Here is a 17,585-nt window from a genome sequence, read left to right on the forward strand (position 1 = left end):
ACTCAGGCAGCTGCCAAGACTGGAACCTGATTTATTGAGTTGCTTAAAGCATATAACGACTTTTTAAGTATTCTAAAAAACAAGGAGGAAAAAAGATTGATAGCAATTATTTCCATGCCAAACACAACACTTAAACGACCTGGAAGAGAGCAAGGGCCTCTCCCAGCACTTTCCAGCTCCAGTTTCTCATGAACATGATTTTTTTTTTCATATTATTCACCACATTAATTTTGTTCTGGCAGCTGTCTGTCGGGTTCTAACCCATGACTTAGACATTCCTCACCGGTGACACAGAAGGAAAAGTTTTGCCCGCAGGGGAAGGTGACCTGGAATTGCACAGCGCCCGGCGAGGCGGCCTGGCTGTGGCCCAGCCCTGTGGGGAGGAGGTCAGGGCCAGGTGAGGCTCAGTTATGGTTGTACTTGCCGGGCTGACAACGCCTTTGCAGGGCCCGACCCCCGCCCTGGCTGCAGCCCGGGCAGCCCTGCCCAGGTTCGCGGGGCCGGCCCCACCTGCGGGCCCCTTCCTGCCGGGGCTGGGGCTGCTCGGCCCGGGCAGACTGTGCCCCGCACCTGCGGCCGCCCCCGGCGGGTCCCTCCCGCTGTCCCGCGGTCCCGGGCAGCCCGGGCGGGCGGGCAGGGCACGGGACACGCCTCGGCCCGGGGTCGGCCCGGGACACGCTCCCACGCGCGGCCCGGGGCTCCGCGGCGCCCCCGGGGAAGGGCAGCGCCGGTGCCGGCACAGGAGCGCCGGGCGGCCCGGCCGGGCCCCGCTCCCGCTCCCGCCCCCGCCGCAGCACCTACCGAGAGCGGCGGCGGCGCCTCCGCCTTCATGTGCGACCCGGAACCCACCGGGCGAGGGAGGGGCGGCGGCGGCCGGAACCGGGGCGGGCGGCGTGGGCGGCCCCGGCACCGCCCGGGAAAGTGCTGCGGCTGTGCCCGGTTTGTGCCGGGCCGGTCACCGCCGCGGGGAGCCCGGGGCGGCCGCGATCCTCGGGGCCAGTGCGGGGCGCGCCCGGGCCGCCTCCGCCGAGTAGTGCTCCTGGGCCGGACTACATTTCCCAGCGAGCCGCACACCGAGCAGGCAGATCCCGCGAGAGTTGGCGGCGTTAGGACCCGGACTTCATTTCCCGCGATCCCTCGCGCGCCGGAAGCGGCGGCGCGGCGGTTCCGCGGCGGAGGCCCAGGGCAGCGGCGGGAGGCGGCGGCGGCGGGAGGCGCTCCCGGTGGCGGCCATGGACGTGACCGGGCCCGAGACTGACTGGCGCAGCACCAACTTCCGCCAGAAGCTCGTCAGCCAGATGTGAGTGAGAGCCGCGGGCTCGGTGCCGGGTAGGCCGCGCGCGGGCCTCGGCTCGTGCCGCTCCCGGGGCCGCCGGCGGGGCCGTGTCCGCCCATGGGGCCGTGCCCGCCCCTCTGCGGGGCTTTCCGACCCTCCCCGGCCTGGCTGTGTTCGTGCCCGGTCCCCGCTGTTTCCTCTCCTATGGGGGTCTCGTTACCGGGGTTTGCTCAGATCCTGTGCGGGGTAACCGGGACTGTTCTTTGACTTAATTTGTCTGATCCTCCTTCTTTTTCACTCTCCTTTTCTCCAGCAGTATTGGCTTCCTACCCTGCTTGACACCATCTGTTTTAGGGCTTTGGTTTTGCCGATGTCCGTGATGTTGTGAGATCTGGCATATTCAGCCCTATGAAAATCACTGTTATGGCCTTGCGTCTGAAGGGGGCAAATATGAACTAAAAATACTGGTGATTTAATGTAAAGTTCAGCTTGTTGCCTTTTCAGTTTTCCTTTGTGAAACGGTTGCTTTCCTTGAATTACTTCGCTGCTCTGCAGGCTTTGTTTTTATTATTTTTGGAAGGCTCTTCTACCCTGTGCAAGGTGATGAGCACAAAGTGAAAGCACCGTTCACTGATTATAGAGTAATGTTGGAGTGCTAATTCATGCACACTTGGTTATTCCTGTGTTATTTTTAACAATCAATATCTGGAACTGGACTGTGTTTTTTATAAGTACTTTGAGTGTTTGTGGGTTTACAGCAATTAGGGGGCTGTTCCAGAATTGAACTGTTGCAATATTCATTGAAGAAGTGTGATGGTGTTTGTCTGTCTGAGCCATTCAGACTTCATTGGTGCTCACAACTGATGTTTCACTTTCTAAACTTTCTGTAAAGTCATTAATCTCGTTAGATTAATCCCTTACTTCCTCTCCTGTTCTTCTGCTGCTTTGTCAAAAGCAAAAAAAGCGTCCTTGAATTCTGTGTGGCTTTGAGAAAATAAACATGAGCAGGCATATGCAAACCTAACACAATAAAACTCTGAGTTTGTATTTGCCCTGCAAACTGTGATGTTTTCCTCTGAGCACCAAACAATGCTCATAAATGTTTCAGTGGAAGTGCACAACAAGGGATTAAAAAATTGCTACTACTGACCAAAAATCCTTTAAGGGTAATGCCAAATGAAGAGATGACAGAATCCCAAACTTGTAAAAAATGCTCTTTATTTATTTTCTTTTACACAAGTGCCCAGATGTCTCTGTATGACTCACGGGCTTTTTATTACTTAGATGTGGGGACAGTCTTTTTCTGTCATTTCCTTGCACTCCATCCAGTTTTACAGTATGGATCAGATATTTGTGTTCATGGCCTCTTTTAAAAAGCAGCAAAATTGTTACTGGGATGACTGGGATGAGTTGTTACAGTGACTGCAGCAGGTTTTTTAAGCAGTTACTGTGTATTGGATATCCAGAACAGCCTGGCCTGATTTCATGTGGCACTTGGAATAAGATGAAGCTAGCCAGAGGCAGAGTTTGTTGAATGAGAAATAAAATCAATGCACTTGTTAAAAAGCTTGAGCTCTCTATGCAACAAGTTCCTGTTTCTTTCCAGAAGCTCCCAGCTTTGTCATTAAAGGCTGACACAGTAGGTGGAAGAGAGAGGTAATTAAATGTCTGGTGAATCATCTGAAAGTTTTTATAGTCTGTGGGAAGGTTGTTCTGAGCAGTTGGGGAAATACAGTCTTAAATGTTTGTATATCTTCCAGTTCATCCTGCAACCAAGAAGTGATACTTGTCAAGATAGATGTAAACACTTGGTTTGAACATTAAAAGCATGAAACCATTCACATAACTCATTTTGAGTCCTCTTTATAGCTGCAGGATACAGGTGTCTCAATGCGTTGCAATTCCGTGCTTGGGTTTTCATTACAACACTGAATTTCAGTTTTCTGGGTTTTGGCTGTTTTTCAGGAATGGTGTTATGTGAGTGAACATTTCAGTGTGGGCAGTCCTGAGGAATGTGTCAGTCAGTGGTCCATGTGCATGATTTGGTTGTGGACATTTGAGAGAACAGTGCTTTTGGTGTCCAGAGGAGCCTCCTCCAGTCCCAGGTTCTGTGCAGGCATGAGCAGAACCTCCACACTGTTCCAAGATTGAGGAAGCCTGAGCTCCAGTGAGTGAGGCTGAGGAGCAGCTTTGGCTTCTCCCAGGGTGTTCCAGGAGGCAGCAGTGATGAAGGAGTGTGGATAAACTTCTGCTTGCAGGGCACCACTTTATTCTGTGCCTTACAGAGAGCCAGTACACACTGCTGCCGTGGGAGTCTCCTTTCCAAAGGCCTTTCCTTAATGTGTTTTATGTGTTGGTATTGCCTGAAGGACAGATCTGATCTGAGCTGTAACCTCAGCCTGTGCTGGGTCCAGTCCCTGCCCTGGGCTGCTCTGGGCTGTGTTGGAAGGGAATTGTGCTGAGGGTGGGATGTAACTCACCTTGTGTGCTGGCCTGGAACTCCTCTGCTTGGTGTTCCACTGTAACAACTGATTCATGGAGTCACTTGTGGACTGGGTAGGGAGCTGGGGCAGTTTGTGAAGGAGAACATGTTCTGCAAGATTTTTCTGTCAGACCAGCTAGCCTGGGTGAGAAATTGCACGTATTTGGGCTGGAAAGAAGCTTCTTGAGAGTGGAGGGGGAATTCCTGGAGCTGCTGTTCATGTTGAATGCTTCATCTTGTGAAACCACAACTCTGAGTGTTCTGCCTGCAATCAGAAAGGCAGAATTTTAGTGCACATCACACATTTACTCATGATACATTTACTAAGTGCTTACAAGGCAGATGAAGGCTGAATTGGTTGATCCCATCCAGTTCCCAAAGTTTTATAGAGTTGGGTGTTCTGCAAGGAATGTGCTCTGTGCTAAAGCTATGACTCTTTTTCAGCTGACTTCCCTAGTCTTTTAATGTAACTATTTTTGTGTTGATGGCAGTCAAATATGTGAACAAGGAACAAGTTCTGTGTTTTTGTTTCTTCCTAGTCTAAACCTTTATTGGAATGCTAACACATAGGACTTGGAGAGCTTGGAGTGGCATTTTCAGTACTGCAGATGTAGTCACAGTAATACATCTTTCATGTTCTGTAATGTCAAGAGGAAATTATCCATATAAAAGCAGATAATTTCTTTGCTGTGGATGTTTTTTGAGTTCCTGATACCATATTGATCACTGGCTCTATCACATCCACTAAGTGCTGCTTACATGTTACTTTCTTTACTTCCCTCTGTGCAATCTTTGTCTTCTCTTTTTGTCTGCTCAGTTTTTGTGCTCTCAACATGAACATTGTCATTGTACTGGGACTGGAAAGTTAAGTGGGGTTCAGAGTAGTGTGGATTTAGAGGCAGCCTTTCTAAAAAGGAAAGTGTGAAAAAAAGGACTTGTTAATAAAGAATTGGATATTCTTCCTCCACAGCAGAGCTCCTTTATGAGCAGTTCACTTCAAGGCTTGTTTGCCCACAGAGGAATAGTTACTCTGCATTAGGTTCAGATTCTGCTTCAGTTTAAGTGAGCTTCATATGTAAGCAGCATTGTTTTGGTGGCTGCCAGTCACCACAGACAGGTTCCCCTGAGAGCCTCCCAGCAGGTACAGTGTTCTCTGTGTTCAGGACTGCAGCAGTTTAGCTCTGGGCTGCTGGTTTGCCAGGGATGGGTGTGAATTGTGGCAGCCTGAGCTCCTGCGTTTTAAGGCTGCAGGATCTGCCCTTCTCTTCTGAGATTGTCATTGGGTTAATTCAGAAAGCTGAGCCCATTTACTTCTTGTGCAGGCACCATTCCTGCTGCATGGGAGGTGACAGAAATTCAGGGGAAAGAAAACAGTAGTGCCTCTTCAGAGTGGCTGAAGCTTCCAGGGGTCACTGCCCTGACTTGTATTTAAAGTAGGGTAGCTGCTCATGCAGTGGCAGCCACTGAGAAATAACTTTCTGATATGTTAATTACGAGGTGAAAGTATTTCCTGATCACTTGTTTGTGGAATTTAGACTGTAACTGCCAGGCTGCTTTAAAGAGGAGCAGGTTTTGCAGGGAAGTTTCTGAGAATGACAGTGCCTAGAGGATTGGAATAGGGCTTCACCTGGCTGAAATCCTTGTTTTAGGATCTCTTTCTTTGCATGTTCCATAGTTGGAATTGTTGCTGCTCTTTGATGTACTGAGAATGTCCCTTTTCCACTCATGTCCTCTCCCCCCCGCCCATCTCTGCCCCTCTGCCCTTCCCTGGCCCTGCTCGTGTTCCCACTCATTGTCCTCACCCACTGGTTAAGCCTCTGTGCCTTTAGGCAACCTCATTTTGTTTTGTTTTATTCTTCCACCTTATGTTTAGAGAATTCTTTCAGAAAATCCCAATGCTAGAAAGCTCCATCTCATTGTTTGCCAAACATGGATTACACTAATCCTGTCATTCAGCTTTCCTCAAATAAACAAGTCCTGCTATTCTGTCAAAATAATGCATCAGGCAGTAAAATAATGACTTGTTTAGCAGTTGGTCTTGAATTTCTGCAAAGAATATTTGTGTTGCCTTTTAGAAATTAGTTGGCTTTTTTCTCTGTTATTTGAAGAAACTTTAAAGGGTGGCAGTTTTAAGTAATATGTGGTAGTGGTTTGTTTTGTTTTATTTTTGTGGTGGGTATTTGGGTTTTTTTTGTTTGCTTTTAACCTATAAATGAGAGAGAGGTAAAAAGCTGTTTCACAGACCTTTCTAACTACAGGAAGTATTTTGCAATACCCTCAATTAATACCCAGCCTTGTTTTTTCCTCTTTTTTTTTTCAGTGATGAAGCTATGAGGAAAGCTGGTGTTGCCCATAATAAATCTAGCAAAGATATGGAGAGCCACGTGTTTATGAAGGCCAAAACAAGGGTAAATCTCTATTTGCTTCCAGGACTTATTGAGTGTCAAAAGAAGTTTGTAACAAATTGCAGAAATAGGGAAGCACTTAAGAATACAGAGTCACTTGAAATTTTAATTTATGTGTGATGCTTCTTTAACCTTGAGGTAATCAAACTGGACTTAGTGCAGGACAGCTTTGCTGAGTCTGCAGTTTCATGCATGTATGGAACCACACTTTTCTTACCTGAATAGTGAATTGCATAGAATTTCCTTTATCCACAGTGTAGCACCATTCCAGTTGGGGGATCAGGAAAATGCAGGATATCAGTGAAAAGGCTCTGTCAAGAACAACCCCAAGGGAAGAGCCATGGTCTCTGTTGGAGTCTGGCTCTAATGTCCAATTCTGCACTCTTATCAAATTATAAACTTTTTCCCTGGAGCTGTGTTATGAGAAATTGGATACTGTTGCTGTCTCCAAATGAGCCATTTTTGAAATAGAGCTTGTCTTGGTGAAAATGTTACAATGCTGATGTCACAAATCTGCACCCACTGTTGGCATCCTCCCTGGTGAGTTGTTTCATGGGCAGGAAGGCTGTCTCAGCCCTTTGCAGCTTCCTACAAATGATGAAGCACACTAAGAAAATATTTTGAAGAATATTTGTCTTTTCACTTCTGGCACTTCAGTCATGTTAGTTTTCCAAGTTAGTAATTTACTCGTATTTGTAATATGAATTTAGCATTAGAAAGAATTACTGTAATACAAACGTGACATAATTCAAGGACTTAAATAATTCAGTGTGCCAAGTGAGCAGGTACTGTCCTTATAAAAAAGGAATTACAGTGGATAAGAGGTGGAAAATGTGTGTTGGTTTATAATGTTTGCATATTGTGGTCCTGTTAAATGTGGCTGTCAGGGAGGTTCTTTCCTGTGAGTTTTGTGGTTTCTTGGTGTTCTTGTGCTGTCAACCACAATGACGTATTGGTAAAAATATTCCTGGTTAATAAACAGACTGTTCCTTGGAAGGGAACTGCTCAGAAAAGCCCACACACATTGTAAAGTCAAATTCAGTATGCTGAGGAAGACTACTGAAGAACCAGAAAGTAATGGTTATTCTGTTTGCATTTCTTATCCTAAAATACTCATTTTTCACCTCTAGGAGGAATATCTTTCTCTTGTGGCCAGACTTATTATCCATTTCCGAGATATTCGTAAGTAATTTTTTAGTTTTGGTTTTCATTTCTTTTCAATTGTGGTTATTCATTGAATCCTCGTTTTTTTAAAAAATAAAAATATTACGGCTTCTATGTGTGATTCTGCATGGGATTCTTAACAAGTTGCTTTAAAAATCTTCCTGTAGTATGCATGCCTAATTTATAAATACTGCTTCTTTTATACATCCTCTATAATTGAAAAGTATTTGAGAAATTATTTAAACTTGCTGCTTTTCCTCCTTCCTAATTTTTCCTTTATATTTGCCTTCTTTACATTTTTTATATAGCATTCTGATTACCAGATTGGGTTAGGTTAGTGTATTTTATTAGAGCTACAGTAGATAGTAGGGTTTTTTGTAAATTATGATGTGAATGTATCTCTTGTAGAGAGTATATGCAAAAGGTCAATGTGACAGTATTATCAAAGGTGAATAATTGTTTTTTTCTTTGCAGACAATAAGAAATCTCAGGCCTCAGTCAGTGGTAAGAGTTCCTTTTTTGTTGTTGTTTTCTTCCTTCCCCTATACTCTCCATTTCTAAACGGAACAGCTTAGAAATCAGGGCTGTGGTGTAGTAGGAATGAAGCATCTGTGTGTCCCTGGCTGGGATATGAAATGCTGCTGCAGTAAAGGAAGAGGAGCAGGACAGCCTTGGAGTTGTTCAGTGATGAGGGTGACAGGCTTGGCCAGTGCTTTGGACATGACACAATTGATTTGTTTGTACTTTTGTAGCTCACAGCAGTAAGATTCATGAAAGCACCAGAGTGATTGAAAATAATCTGCTGAGCAGCCCAGGTTCCTACCTGCTGCCAGCTGTGGCTTCCTCAGGTGTTGCACCAGAGGCATTTGTGGGGCCATTTGGAGAGCTTAGAGCTGATCCTGGCTTCTGCCTCTCTGCTAATCCTCACTACAGTGGATATTAGGGACATAGTGTGTAGTCCTGTGCTTTTATCCCTCTGTAGGGAAAATATGCAAGCTGTAATTGATTAACATGCAGTCTAGACTGCTGGAAATTATCTTATAAATATTCTTAAGAAAGACATGGTGTGTGTTCTGTACCTGGTCAGTATTGCTTCTGCACCCCGTGTTGTGTTTTGACCTCTTGAATTGTCTTCCTCCCTTTAGCTTCACTTTTCTGTGTGCCCAGGATTCAGATTATGAAAATGGTCTTGAAAGGCATTGAATTTATCCAGTGCATAGTAACAGTGATGTTGGAGGGAGTATTGTGTAGTAAAGTACATCCTCTGGTCTGAGCATTGCTTCTCTGACTGGAGGAGGAAGATCCACAGTGAGACTCACTTGTTTTTTGAGGTTGAAAGCTTTATATCCTCATGGAGTTTTGTTGGCAGCTTGTTTTGAGTTGCATATTAATTTGAAGGTGGCTAATAAGTTCCTTTTCTCTGATGTTTTTAAAATCTGTGTGGAACTTCACAACACTGGAGTGCTGTAAATCATCTCTGCTCTCTTTACGAGAGGCAAAGATGTGCTGGGAGTCTTGTCTCACAGGCAGGGCAGTGAATCTGAGTTTGTCAGGGTACTGGATCTAGTCATGGTCTGCAGTTGCCAGGTCAGAGAGTGGATGATGGAGAGCAGATGACCATGGAAGAGCAGTTCCATGGCTGGCTGCACATCAGTGTGTGTTTCCTTTGCAGATCCCATGAATGCCCTGCAGAACCTGACGGGGGGTCCCGCAGCGGGGGCGCCTGGGATGGGCATGGCCTCCCGAGCTCAGGGAGCACCAATGGCTGGGATGACAGGCCTCGGTCCCATGGCACAGCAGATGAGTCTCCCAGGGCAGCAGCAGCCTCCTGGAACCTCGGGAATGGCCCCTCATGGCATGCCTGGTGTCTCCACAGCCACTCAGCAGAGTAAGTGTTCAGTTTGCTTCGACCACTGAAGTTGTTAGATCAGCTTTTCAGTAATAAGTCCTTTCCTGAAGGAAAAGGGGCTGAAGAGATGTCACACTTCTGGGTAATTAAGCCAAGTGAACTGGGGAAAGAATTGATTTCAAGTACTGCTACATAATTGGATAACTGTCTTCCTTAGTATAGCTGACAACAGGGTGGCTGTTATATGAGCAAATTCTTCTTGCATCATGTCAGCTTCAGAGCACTGTTTTTGTAGAGCTCACCTTTACAAAATGTGTTTTCCATGTCACAGTGCTTCCTGCTGGTGACCTCGGTGCACATTTCTTCCTGTGCATTTTTACTCTTAGGTTGCTGACTCAGTGGAGGCAGAGTCAATTAAAAGTTGGTAGCACAAAGTGTAATTAATTCTGCTGTTAATGTGCCCTATCCATTTGAGGAAGCAAAAGTTTATACTGCTAAGAAAGGACACGAATTAATCTCACATTATTTAGGTATTGTGTTTTAATTACCATCTATTTCTCTTCAGCCCAGCTTCAGCTCCAGCAGATAGCCCAGCAGCAACAGCAGCAGCAGCAGCAGTTCCAGCAGCAGCAGGTGGCCCTGCAGCAGCAGCAGCAGTTCCAGGCCCAGCAGTCAGCCATGCAGCAGCAGTTCCAGGTGCAGCAGCAGCAGGCGGCAGCCGCGGTGGTGGCGCAGCAGCAGCAGCAGCAGCAGCAACAGTTGCAGGCTGTCCAGCAGCAGCAGCAGCACATGCTGAAACTGCAGATGCAGCAGCAGCAAAACCAACAGCAGGTGATGACAAACAGCTACAATGGCAAATGTGATCAATGTGGTGGTTTAAAAGCAAGCCAGAGGGAGTTCCCAAGTCAGAAGTACAATTTAATAGGAAAATGAGAATAAAATGCAGTAGTACAAAAACACTGACAGAGTCAGAATACAACCTGACACCCAGGGGTTTGGTAGCAGTCCAGTTAAATGGTGGCTGCAGTCCTCCTGTGTGGTGACATGTGGTTCTGTTGGAGCAGAGATGATCCTGTAGAAGGGTGTAGTTTTCCTCTGCAAGTCCAATGATGCTGAGATGGGTCCGGTCTCCCTCTGGGAATCCAGTGCAAACAGGCTGTGCTGGTGTCCCAAATCCCAAGTTTTATCCAGGTAGTAATGCTGGACTCCTCCCCATGGGATGATGGAATTGTATCAGCCCTGCAGTGAGCTTCGATGGCCCATGAACAGCAGAGATCCCCTGGAGGGAGGATGGGTCCTGGCAGGGATAAAGAACACTGCCCCACCTGGTTTTAACAGCTGGTAATAGAACACACACTGCTGGTTACATCTTGCATTACAACCTAAGACGACAAATTACTTGTCAAGTGGGACTTGCCTTGTGTGGATGTATCAGCTCTGCCTGTTACTCACGCATTTCCACTTTGGGATCAGGCTTCAGGTTAGATTGGCAAGTTAATTGACAGCAGTATATTAACATGCTAGAGGAAAGGCTTTATAGATGTTTTGTTGCTTTCTTCTATTAAAATATTTGTCTCTTTATAAATGTCAGGATAGTCTTTCATTCTGACAGACATTGGGAAAGAGCAGCACTTGAATTACTCTAGCAATAGAGCTGTTTTGTCATTGTGTGTATCATGAGTGGCCACTTTAAAAATGTGTATATATACATGTGTGTATGTGTATGTATATTACCCTTAGGCACAAAAGCAGAGAGGAAACTTCAGCTGTCATATTCTTGTGCAGTTTTTGGTAAAGGATGATTACATTTGAAAAACTGTATCTGAACCCATTTGTACAGGAGAAGCTGAGGGACTTCACCTTTGCTTTTGAAAGTTACAGGAAAGCTTGTAATGTGGAAATACAGGCAATAGTACCATTTAGGGTTGAGATACATGAGGGATGAGTGGATAAAAAGGTTGGGCTTTCCCTTTGGGTTTAAAACATCAATCTGTTGTATTAGGATTCTGTTTACTTTTGGTTTATGCTATAGAAGGAAGTCTGCTGTCACAATGCTGGAAGCTTTAGCATCCTGCTTTTCCTGCTTTTCAGATGCAGCAACAGCAGCAGCAGCAGCAGCTCCAGAGGATTGCTCAGATGCAGCAGCTGCAGGCAGCACAGGTCATGCAGGCACAGCAGCAGCAGCAACAACAGCAGCAGCAGCAACAGCAGCAGCAAATACCACAACAACAGATACAGCAGCAGCCACCTCAACAAGTCATGCAGCAGCAGATACAACAGATGCAGCAGCAACAACAGCAGCAACAGCAGCAGCAGCAACAACAACAACAACAGGTTGCTCAGGCACAACAGTCTCAACTTCCACCACAATCCCAGCCTCAAGCCCAGCCCATGGTATCTCAACCTCAGGCAATCTCAGGACAAATTCCCAGTCAGGTTATGCCTGTTACTCTCACACCACAGCAGTTAAAAGCTATGCAGGTAAGGACTGGTGACCAGTTGATTTGTTATGACCATCTAGAGAAATATATTTGACTTTTGCTAATAATGAAGTAGGAAAACCATAGCTTGTTAAGAGCTCTGCAGTTAGCAAATTGTGAGTACTGGATGTTTAAAAGTTTTTATCTGGGCCTGCCAGTAGAGAACAGTTTTGTACCTAAGGGTAGGAGTTCTGGAAATCTGTGAAAACCATTCATGCAGCTAATATTTTATAAATAATTTCTTGTCTCACTCTTGAATAGACAAGTGAAAACAAGAAAAAGAAACATACTCTGGTTAAAGAAAAATTACCTCTGTGCTGTTTGCTTTTCTAGAACATGACCAAGTACTTTGAATGTTCTAGACTGCAGGCAGTGTTCTGCTGCCATGTTGGGAGATTTGGGTCACAGTTTAATATCCTGGTTGTTTCTGCCTTGAAGAGAAAGTGAGCAAGACAATAGTTTTATTCTGTTAAATCTCTTGCTGGGTCATCCTTTTAATGGTGCAGCTTCTTGAAGTGTTACAGTCATTTTTATCTGGACTGCATAGGTTACTGTTGGGTCAAAGCTCAGGCCTGTTTTTCTTTGGGCCTTACAGGGGAAGTGTGTCAGCCACATTTCAGAAATGGATGAGTTGGTGCCTCCACTTTGTGCTCCTAGAGCTAAGCTGGGAGTAGTTAAATGTCATCATTGTCACTCTGGCAGTTGTAATGCATTTATAAACATTTGAAATGCTGGTCATTGGTAGGTTTGCCAGAAAGTTATGTGTCTTTTATTGTATGTAAGACCTGATAGTAGAGGTTAGAAGCTGCAAGAAGTTGTTGAATTTGGATGTGCAGTCTGTGGGAAAACTATTCTAAATGTTTTATACATGGGAACTTTTTTTTACAAAAAACTTCAAAAACTTCAGTTTGTGAGGCTGTTCTTGTCTCCATAGCCTTTTTAATGAGCATAGTCAATGCAGTTGAAACAGAAGTGTGACTCCCTACTCAGCTATGGATGCTGACTTTGGGTTTTGTTCTCATGCTGCAGGTAAGGGCTCAGCTGGTCCAGCAGCAGCAGCAGGCAGCAGCAGCAGTGCAGGCAGCTCAGGCCCAGGCTGCTCAGATGGGAGCTTCAGGGCAGGTAAGGGCCCAGGGGCCACTGTCACAGCTCACAGCCCTGGGGCAGGTGCATGAGATGAGCATGGAGTTGGGTTTCTGGTGGTTTCTGGTGAGGGCTCTGACCTTGGTCACCCCCTGTATAAAGGGAATATGGTCTTCTCTGCTGTTTCTCCTTTGCCTGGAGTCAGAGGCAGGATTTCATTGCCAACCTCTCTGTGCATGCTCTCTGTCCCAAGTAGGTCCCAGTGTTGCCTGTACTGACACAGGAGTGCACATGAGTAAGGTGGTCTCCTGTGGGCACACTACAAGTCTGACTGTGTTGGTACCTGGAGTGTTATCACCTCTTCTTTCAGTAGAAACTCTCTTAGGTGACTGCTTTGTTGTGTAAACTGATTTCTGTACTGTGGATCTTTGCCTGCTGTCTTTAATCACATCTGATTTACCTTCCATCTTCATGTATTGACTATAAAAAAAAATAGTGTAGATGATGAAATGTCTCTGCACTCCCCTTCAGTCCTTTCATCTTTCATTCTTCTTCTGAGTGAAGTGGGCAGTAGATCTAGATGCTCTTGTTCTGGATGTGAATTGTGAAGAACAAATGGCGTGTGTCACAAGTGCAGAGTTACGTTAAAAAAAGAAAAGTGCTGGGTGAAAGCTTGTTGTCTAACATGGTTTCTTTTATCCTGCAATACACCTGTAGCCTCAGTGGTTGTTTCTTGATGTGTGTCTGGTATGAAGGAGACATGGGGGAAAAAATGGGGAATGGCTCGAAGCTGAACCTCTTATGCCATTTTCCACAAGAATATGGAAATCTTTTGTGGCTTTCCTCTGTAGTGTTTTATATTGAGGCATTTTACAATCATGGGTAAGTACAAATATCACCACTCTGTAGATGAAGGGAGAGGCAGACAGATGAAATGAGGCTGACTAGGACTAATGGCAGAATTCTTTTTGTACACCCAGACATTCCATGTTTTTCAAGCACCATTTTCTGTTCAGTGCACAAGTCATTTTATAGATTCAGTAAGAAGCTTTTTATATGGACTGTGATAGCAATTGCTTCTTCAATGTCCACCTCCCAGACTTGTGTCAGGGATAGTGTCCTGTGCCATGGTAACTCTGACGTGGCCACATCCTTGTTGGTGTGGCCAAGTTCTGTTTCTGAATTGCTCCTTTGGCTGGTGTCAGTGTAACACAGGATGTAAAAGCTGAGCAGTGGTAAGTACAGTTGGGACAGTACTGGCAGCAATGCAGAATTCTCTTCCAGCAGCTGAAATGTGAATTAAAACTTGTTTGTTTCTTAAATAATTTCCAGGTGGGAGCTGCAGGGACTTAGGCTGACGGGAAGGAGACACTGACTTTTGTTCTGGTTACTAACTTTAATGGTGCTCTTTTCAACTCTGAAGCAGATGGATTGTGTTTATGTAATTTAATTCTTGCCCCTTTAGTGACTTCATGTGCCAGTGGCTTAACAGCACAGTACATTTGAAAGGCTTTGGGTGATAACATGGTTGACAGACAGTTTTGTATTGCAGCTTTATCCATTCCTGTGTAGTAAACTTGGGGATTGCTCTTTATCTACCACATATGGAGTTTGGAATATTCCACATACAGCCTTTACTCCACTTATGTTCATGCCATAGCAAGATGAGTCTGCTAAAACTCACCTACCACTATGAAGTCCAATAACTAAATGGGTTTCTTGTACTTGTCTAAATATTTTCCGTATATAATAGTTTTAAGATTGTGGCTGTATATAATATTACAATGCAGCTTCAGTGTTGAGAGTGTAAAAAGATTTTCTTTATAAGAAATCTCTTTTAAGACTAGATTTTTGTTTTCTATTTAGTAGATTTATCAGTAGCATCAGCATTTTTAATAAATCTGCCTTGATTTCTTTATTTGGTTCAGGGAAGCTTTTTTAATAAACAAACCCTATCCTAATCTTTGCTTGTCACAATTAAACTTAGTCTTTAAGGGCTTTCAGACTGGGAATTTTGCTTGCTCTCTCTGCATTTTTCCTTTTTCATAAAGCTTCTGTAAATTCTTCCTACATAAAAGTGAAAGCAGCCCCAGGTTTAAACATGGATTTGTGTGAGAAGTTTTCTGAAGTTACAAAGACACCACCCAGGTCAATGTTACCCTCCTGTAGTCCTTGTGTGCAGGTAACTCACAGGGAAGCTCGCAGCACTAGTGTCCTAGCAACCACAGACCTACACAAAATGCCTGCAGCACCAAGGAAAAAGATCTGTAATCAAGTGCAGTTAAGTGTTAGTGAAGTTAAGTCACTGTTGTGGTGCAGTTCCTTCAGGTGCTCAGAATGCAGAATGGCTGACTGAAAATCTGAGCTGCCTTTAGTGCAGGGGCACTGGACATACATGTGCTCACCAGAGGTGTATTTATGGAATGCTGAATGTTTGGGTGTTAGATAAAAGAAAGTTACAGTTTCTGGATTCCATTTGTTCTATTGCACATAATTTTTATCAAATAATGGGGTTTGTCTCCTCCTTTTGGAGGGAGATCCTCTTCTTGCTCTCTGATTTATCTCAATTTACAGGATGAGGAATTTTACCTTGTAATAATCAATTTCACTTGTGGAGAAAGATATGTGTCAGTTAAAATCTTTTTCAACAATACTTAAACATTTCTGGTTGTGTTCTTATTTTACGAGGAGAGTAACTCCTTTATGGACATACTGCTTTGGAGCCCCCTTTCCTGACTCCTTTGTCAAAGGGTTTTGTAAATGTAAATGAGCTGGAGAATGGGGGAAAATAGGTTACTTTTGTTAAGAGAGTGGAATTGGTGTAGTTTTATACATGTAGTTCCTTTCCAAAGCACACACATTTAAAAAAATACAAAAACCCTTAAGCCAAAATTGTCTGCTTGTGCATTCGTTTGACCAACCACAATACTAAAAACAGCTGAAAACCTTTGAATTGGAGTTTGTCATGCTGGTGTTCAGTGGTTTGCCAGACAGTTAACCTGGAATATTCTCATTTCCTTTGCCTCAGTGGCAGTAATCTAAATCTAAAGTAATCAGTGGCAATAATCTAAAGCCACGCTTTGGTGGAGTGGCTTCAGAAACATGGCCAGGATGGGACATGTGGGTCACCATAACATTCCTGGGATTCCAGAGATCTGTGTGCATTCCCAAGGGTCTAAGATGGGGTGATTGTGCCTGAAAGGATAGATTCCTCCCCCCCGCAGCCATTTCCCCCTTTTTTTTTTGTTTCATTTTCTTAGGGTTATGTTGCTTCACCAGCTCTCATGTTGATACTGCAGCTCTTCACTGCACTTTGTAGCATCCACCTGTGCTTTGTGGCAGTGCTGGGTTGTTGTGTTTGCTCCGTGCAGCTGCTGCATGCTGTGTGTGCACGTGTGCATGTGTGTGTGATGTCTGAGGCACTCCCATCTGTTCCCCTTTTGAAATCCTGTCTCTGACCATCCCTCTGTGCCTGGATGGAAAGGGACTGCATTGCTCTGATGTTGTGAACTAACAGCTGTGCTGAATTTTGACGCTGTTTTCTTTATCAGTTATTGTTTTCCTTTTTCAGTCTTGCTATGTTGTATTTAATTTCATTTATTTTTAACAATTGTAAGCACATGCATTCTTTGACTGTAGAGATGTGTTGCTGGCTGCTTCAGTCCATTTACATAAACACCAAACAGTGCCCCAAACCACTCACAGGAAGGAGACTCCATTATCCCTTAGGTTAGTTAGGATTGTGTAGGTTCCTTGGTAACATGTAAGCCAGGAAAAAAGGCAGTCCAGAGAAGTTTACTGTAGATCTTTGAAGTCCCAAACAGAAGCTCTTTTACTGATAAGTGAATCTGCCAAAGCTACCTGAATACTACCTCAAATATATGCTGTATTTGTTGTTAATTCTCAGTAGGTAAAATATCAAATTTTAAGTAGCAGAGGGCTATACAGATATAAAAAATTAAATCTGTGTGGCTCATGCAGGCTGATGGTTCTGAAAGGTACTGTTAGACACTGCAGAGCAGCATAGTCCTAATACTATTTCAAAATATAAAAAAATATTCTAATGTCAACCTTTATAATTTACCTTAAATGATTGTACTTTAGGGTGTGCTCACTCTATACTCTATTCTATTGGAGAATCAAAAAGCATGAATAGACTTGAAGAAGATCATGGACTCAGAATAATTTAGCATGCCTTAGTAGTAGAGGAATAGGTATTTGTCCAAATCATGGTAATTAAAAAGGCATACTTGACTTACTGAGTGGGTTATAATAGGAAGGAAATAGATTTTTCAAACCTGGAAGTCCTTTTTGTTGTCTTTGGCATTGTTATACTGGCATAGGTTAGGCTGGTGTGAAATTTGCTCACTGTGGAGCATTGTACCGATAGCTGCTGTTGAACAAAATCTCCTATAACAGAGAGGGAATTGGCCAATGGTGCTAAACCCTTGGAGTCCACAGTGGGGAAAGGACATCAGAAACCTATGGCAGTATAGAGCTGCCTATATGGAGTATCTTAGAGTACTTGTTTCCAAGACTTCTAGAACTTCAAGATGTCAGGAAAAATGTAGGGAAGTCCCTTCATGGAAATGACAGGATAGTCAACCATGAATCTGAGTCTGCATCTCTGCTCTCTCAGGATACCAGGAGTTCATTAGGTGCTTTCTGAGACTGATAGAAGGAGCATAGAAAGGAGTTTGATTTCCAAGCCAGCACGTTAGGTTAACCTTTAGAGAAAAGCTCACTAACCTTCCCTCCATGCTCCCCCTCCCCAGTTCCTGGAGGCTGCATGTGCTTCTCATCCTGCCAGTGCACTGCATTTCTTGTTTTGCGATTACTTTTGTCT

At 44.4% G+C, this 17,585-nt stretch overlaps 2 protein-coding genes across 7 annotated transcripts in view; one reads left to right on the forward strand and one right to left on the reverse strand.

Moving 5' to 3' along the window:
• Positions 1-968, reverse strand: part of KLHL22 (kelch like family member 22) — a 17,199-nt gene extending 16,231 nt beyond the window's left edge. For both annotated transcript variants that reach the window (XM_083873675.1, XM_083873674.1), the window contains exon 1: positions 802-968. The gene's annotated coding sequence lies outside the window, so the exon portion shown is untranslated. The remainder of the gene's footprint in view (positions 1-801) is intronic.
• MED15 (mediator complex subunit 15) overlaps positions 122-17,585 on the forward strand; it is a 27,913-nt gene continuing 10,449 nt past the window's right edge. For 3 of the 5 annotated variants that reach the window (XM_083873668.1, XM_083873669.1, XM_083873671.1), the window contains exons 1-8: positions 1,212-1,300; positions 6,079-6,166; positions 7,294-7,345; positions 7,802-7,831; positions 9,000-9,215; positions 9,742-10,007; positions 11,268-11,657; positions 12,686-12,778. In XM_083873668.1, the coding sequence (XP_083729794.1) occupies positions 1,233-1,300; positions 6,079-6,166; positions 7,294-7,345; positions 7,802-7,831; positions 9,000-9,215; positions 9,742-10,007; positions 11,268-11,657; positions 12,686-12,778 (1,203 nt within the window). In that variant the 5' untranslated portion in view covers positions 1,212-1,232. Of the gene's footprint in view, positions 398-1,211; positions 1,301-6,078; positions 6,167-7,293; positions 7,346-7,801; positions 7,832-8,999; positions 9,216-9,741; positions 10,008-11,267; positions 11,658-12,685; positions 12,779-17,585 lie in introns of those variants that run through there. The other 2 variants (XM_083873670.1, XM_083873672.1) reach the window with 2 other exon arrangements.

This window comes from Zosterops lateralis, assembly GCF_965231275.1.
Source record: "Zosterops lateralis genome assembly, chromosome: 17".
Lineage (NCBI taxonomy): Eukaryota > Metazoa > Chordata > Aves > Passeriformes > Zosteropidae > Zosterops > Zosterops lateralis.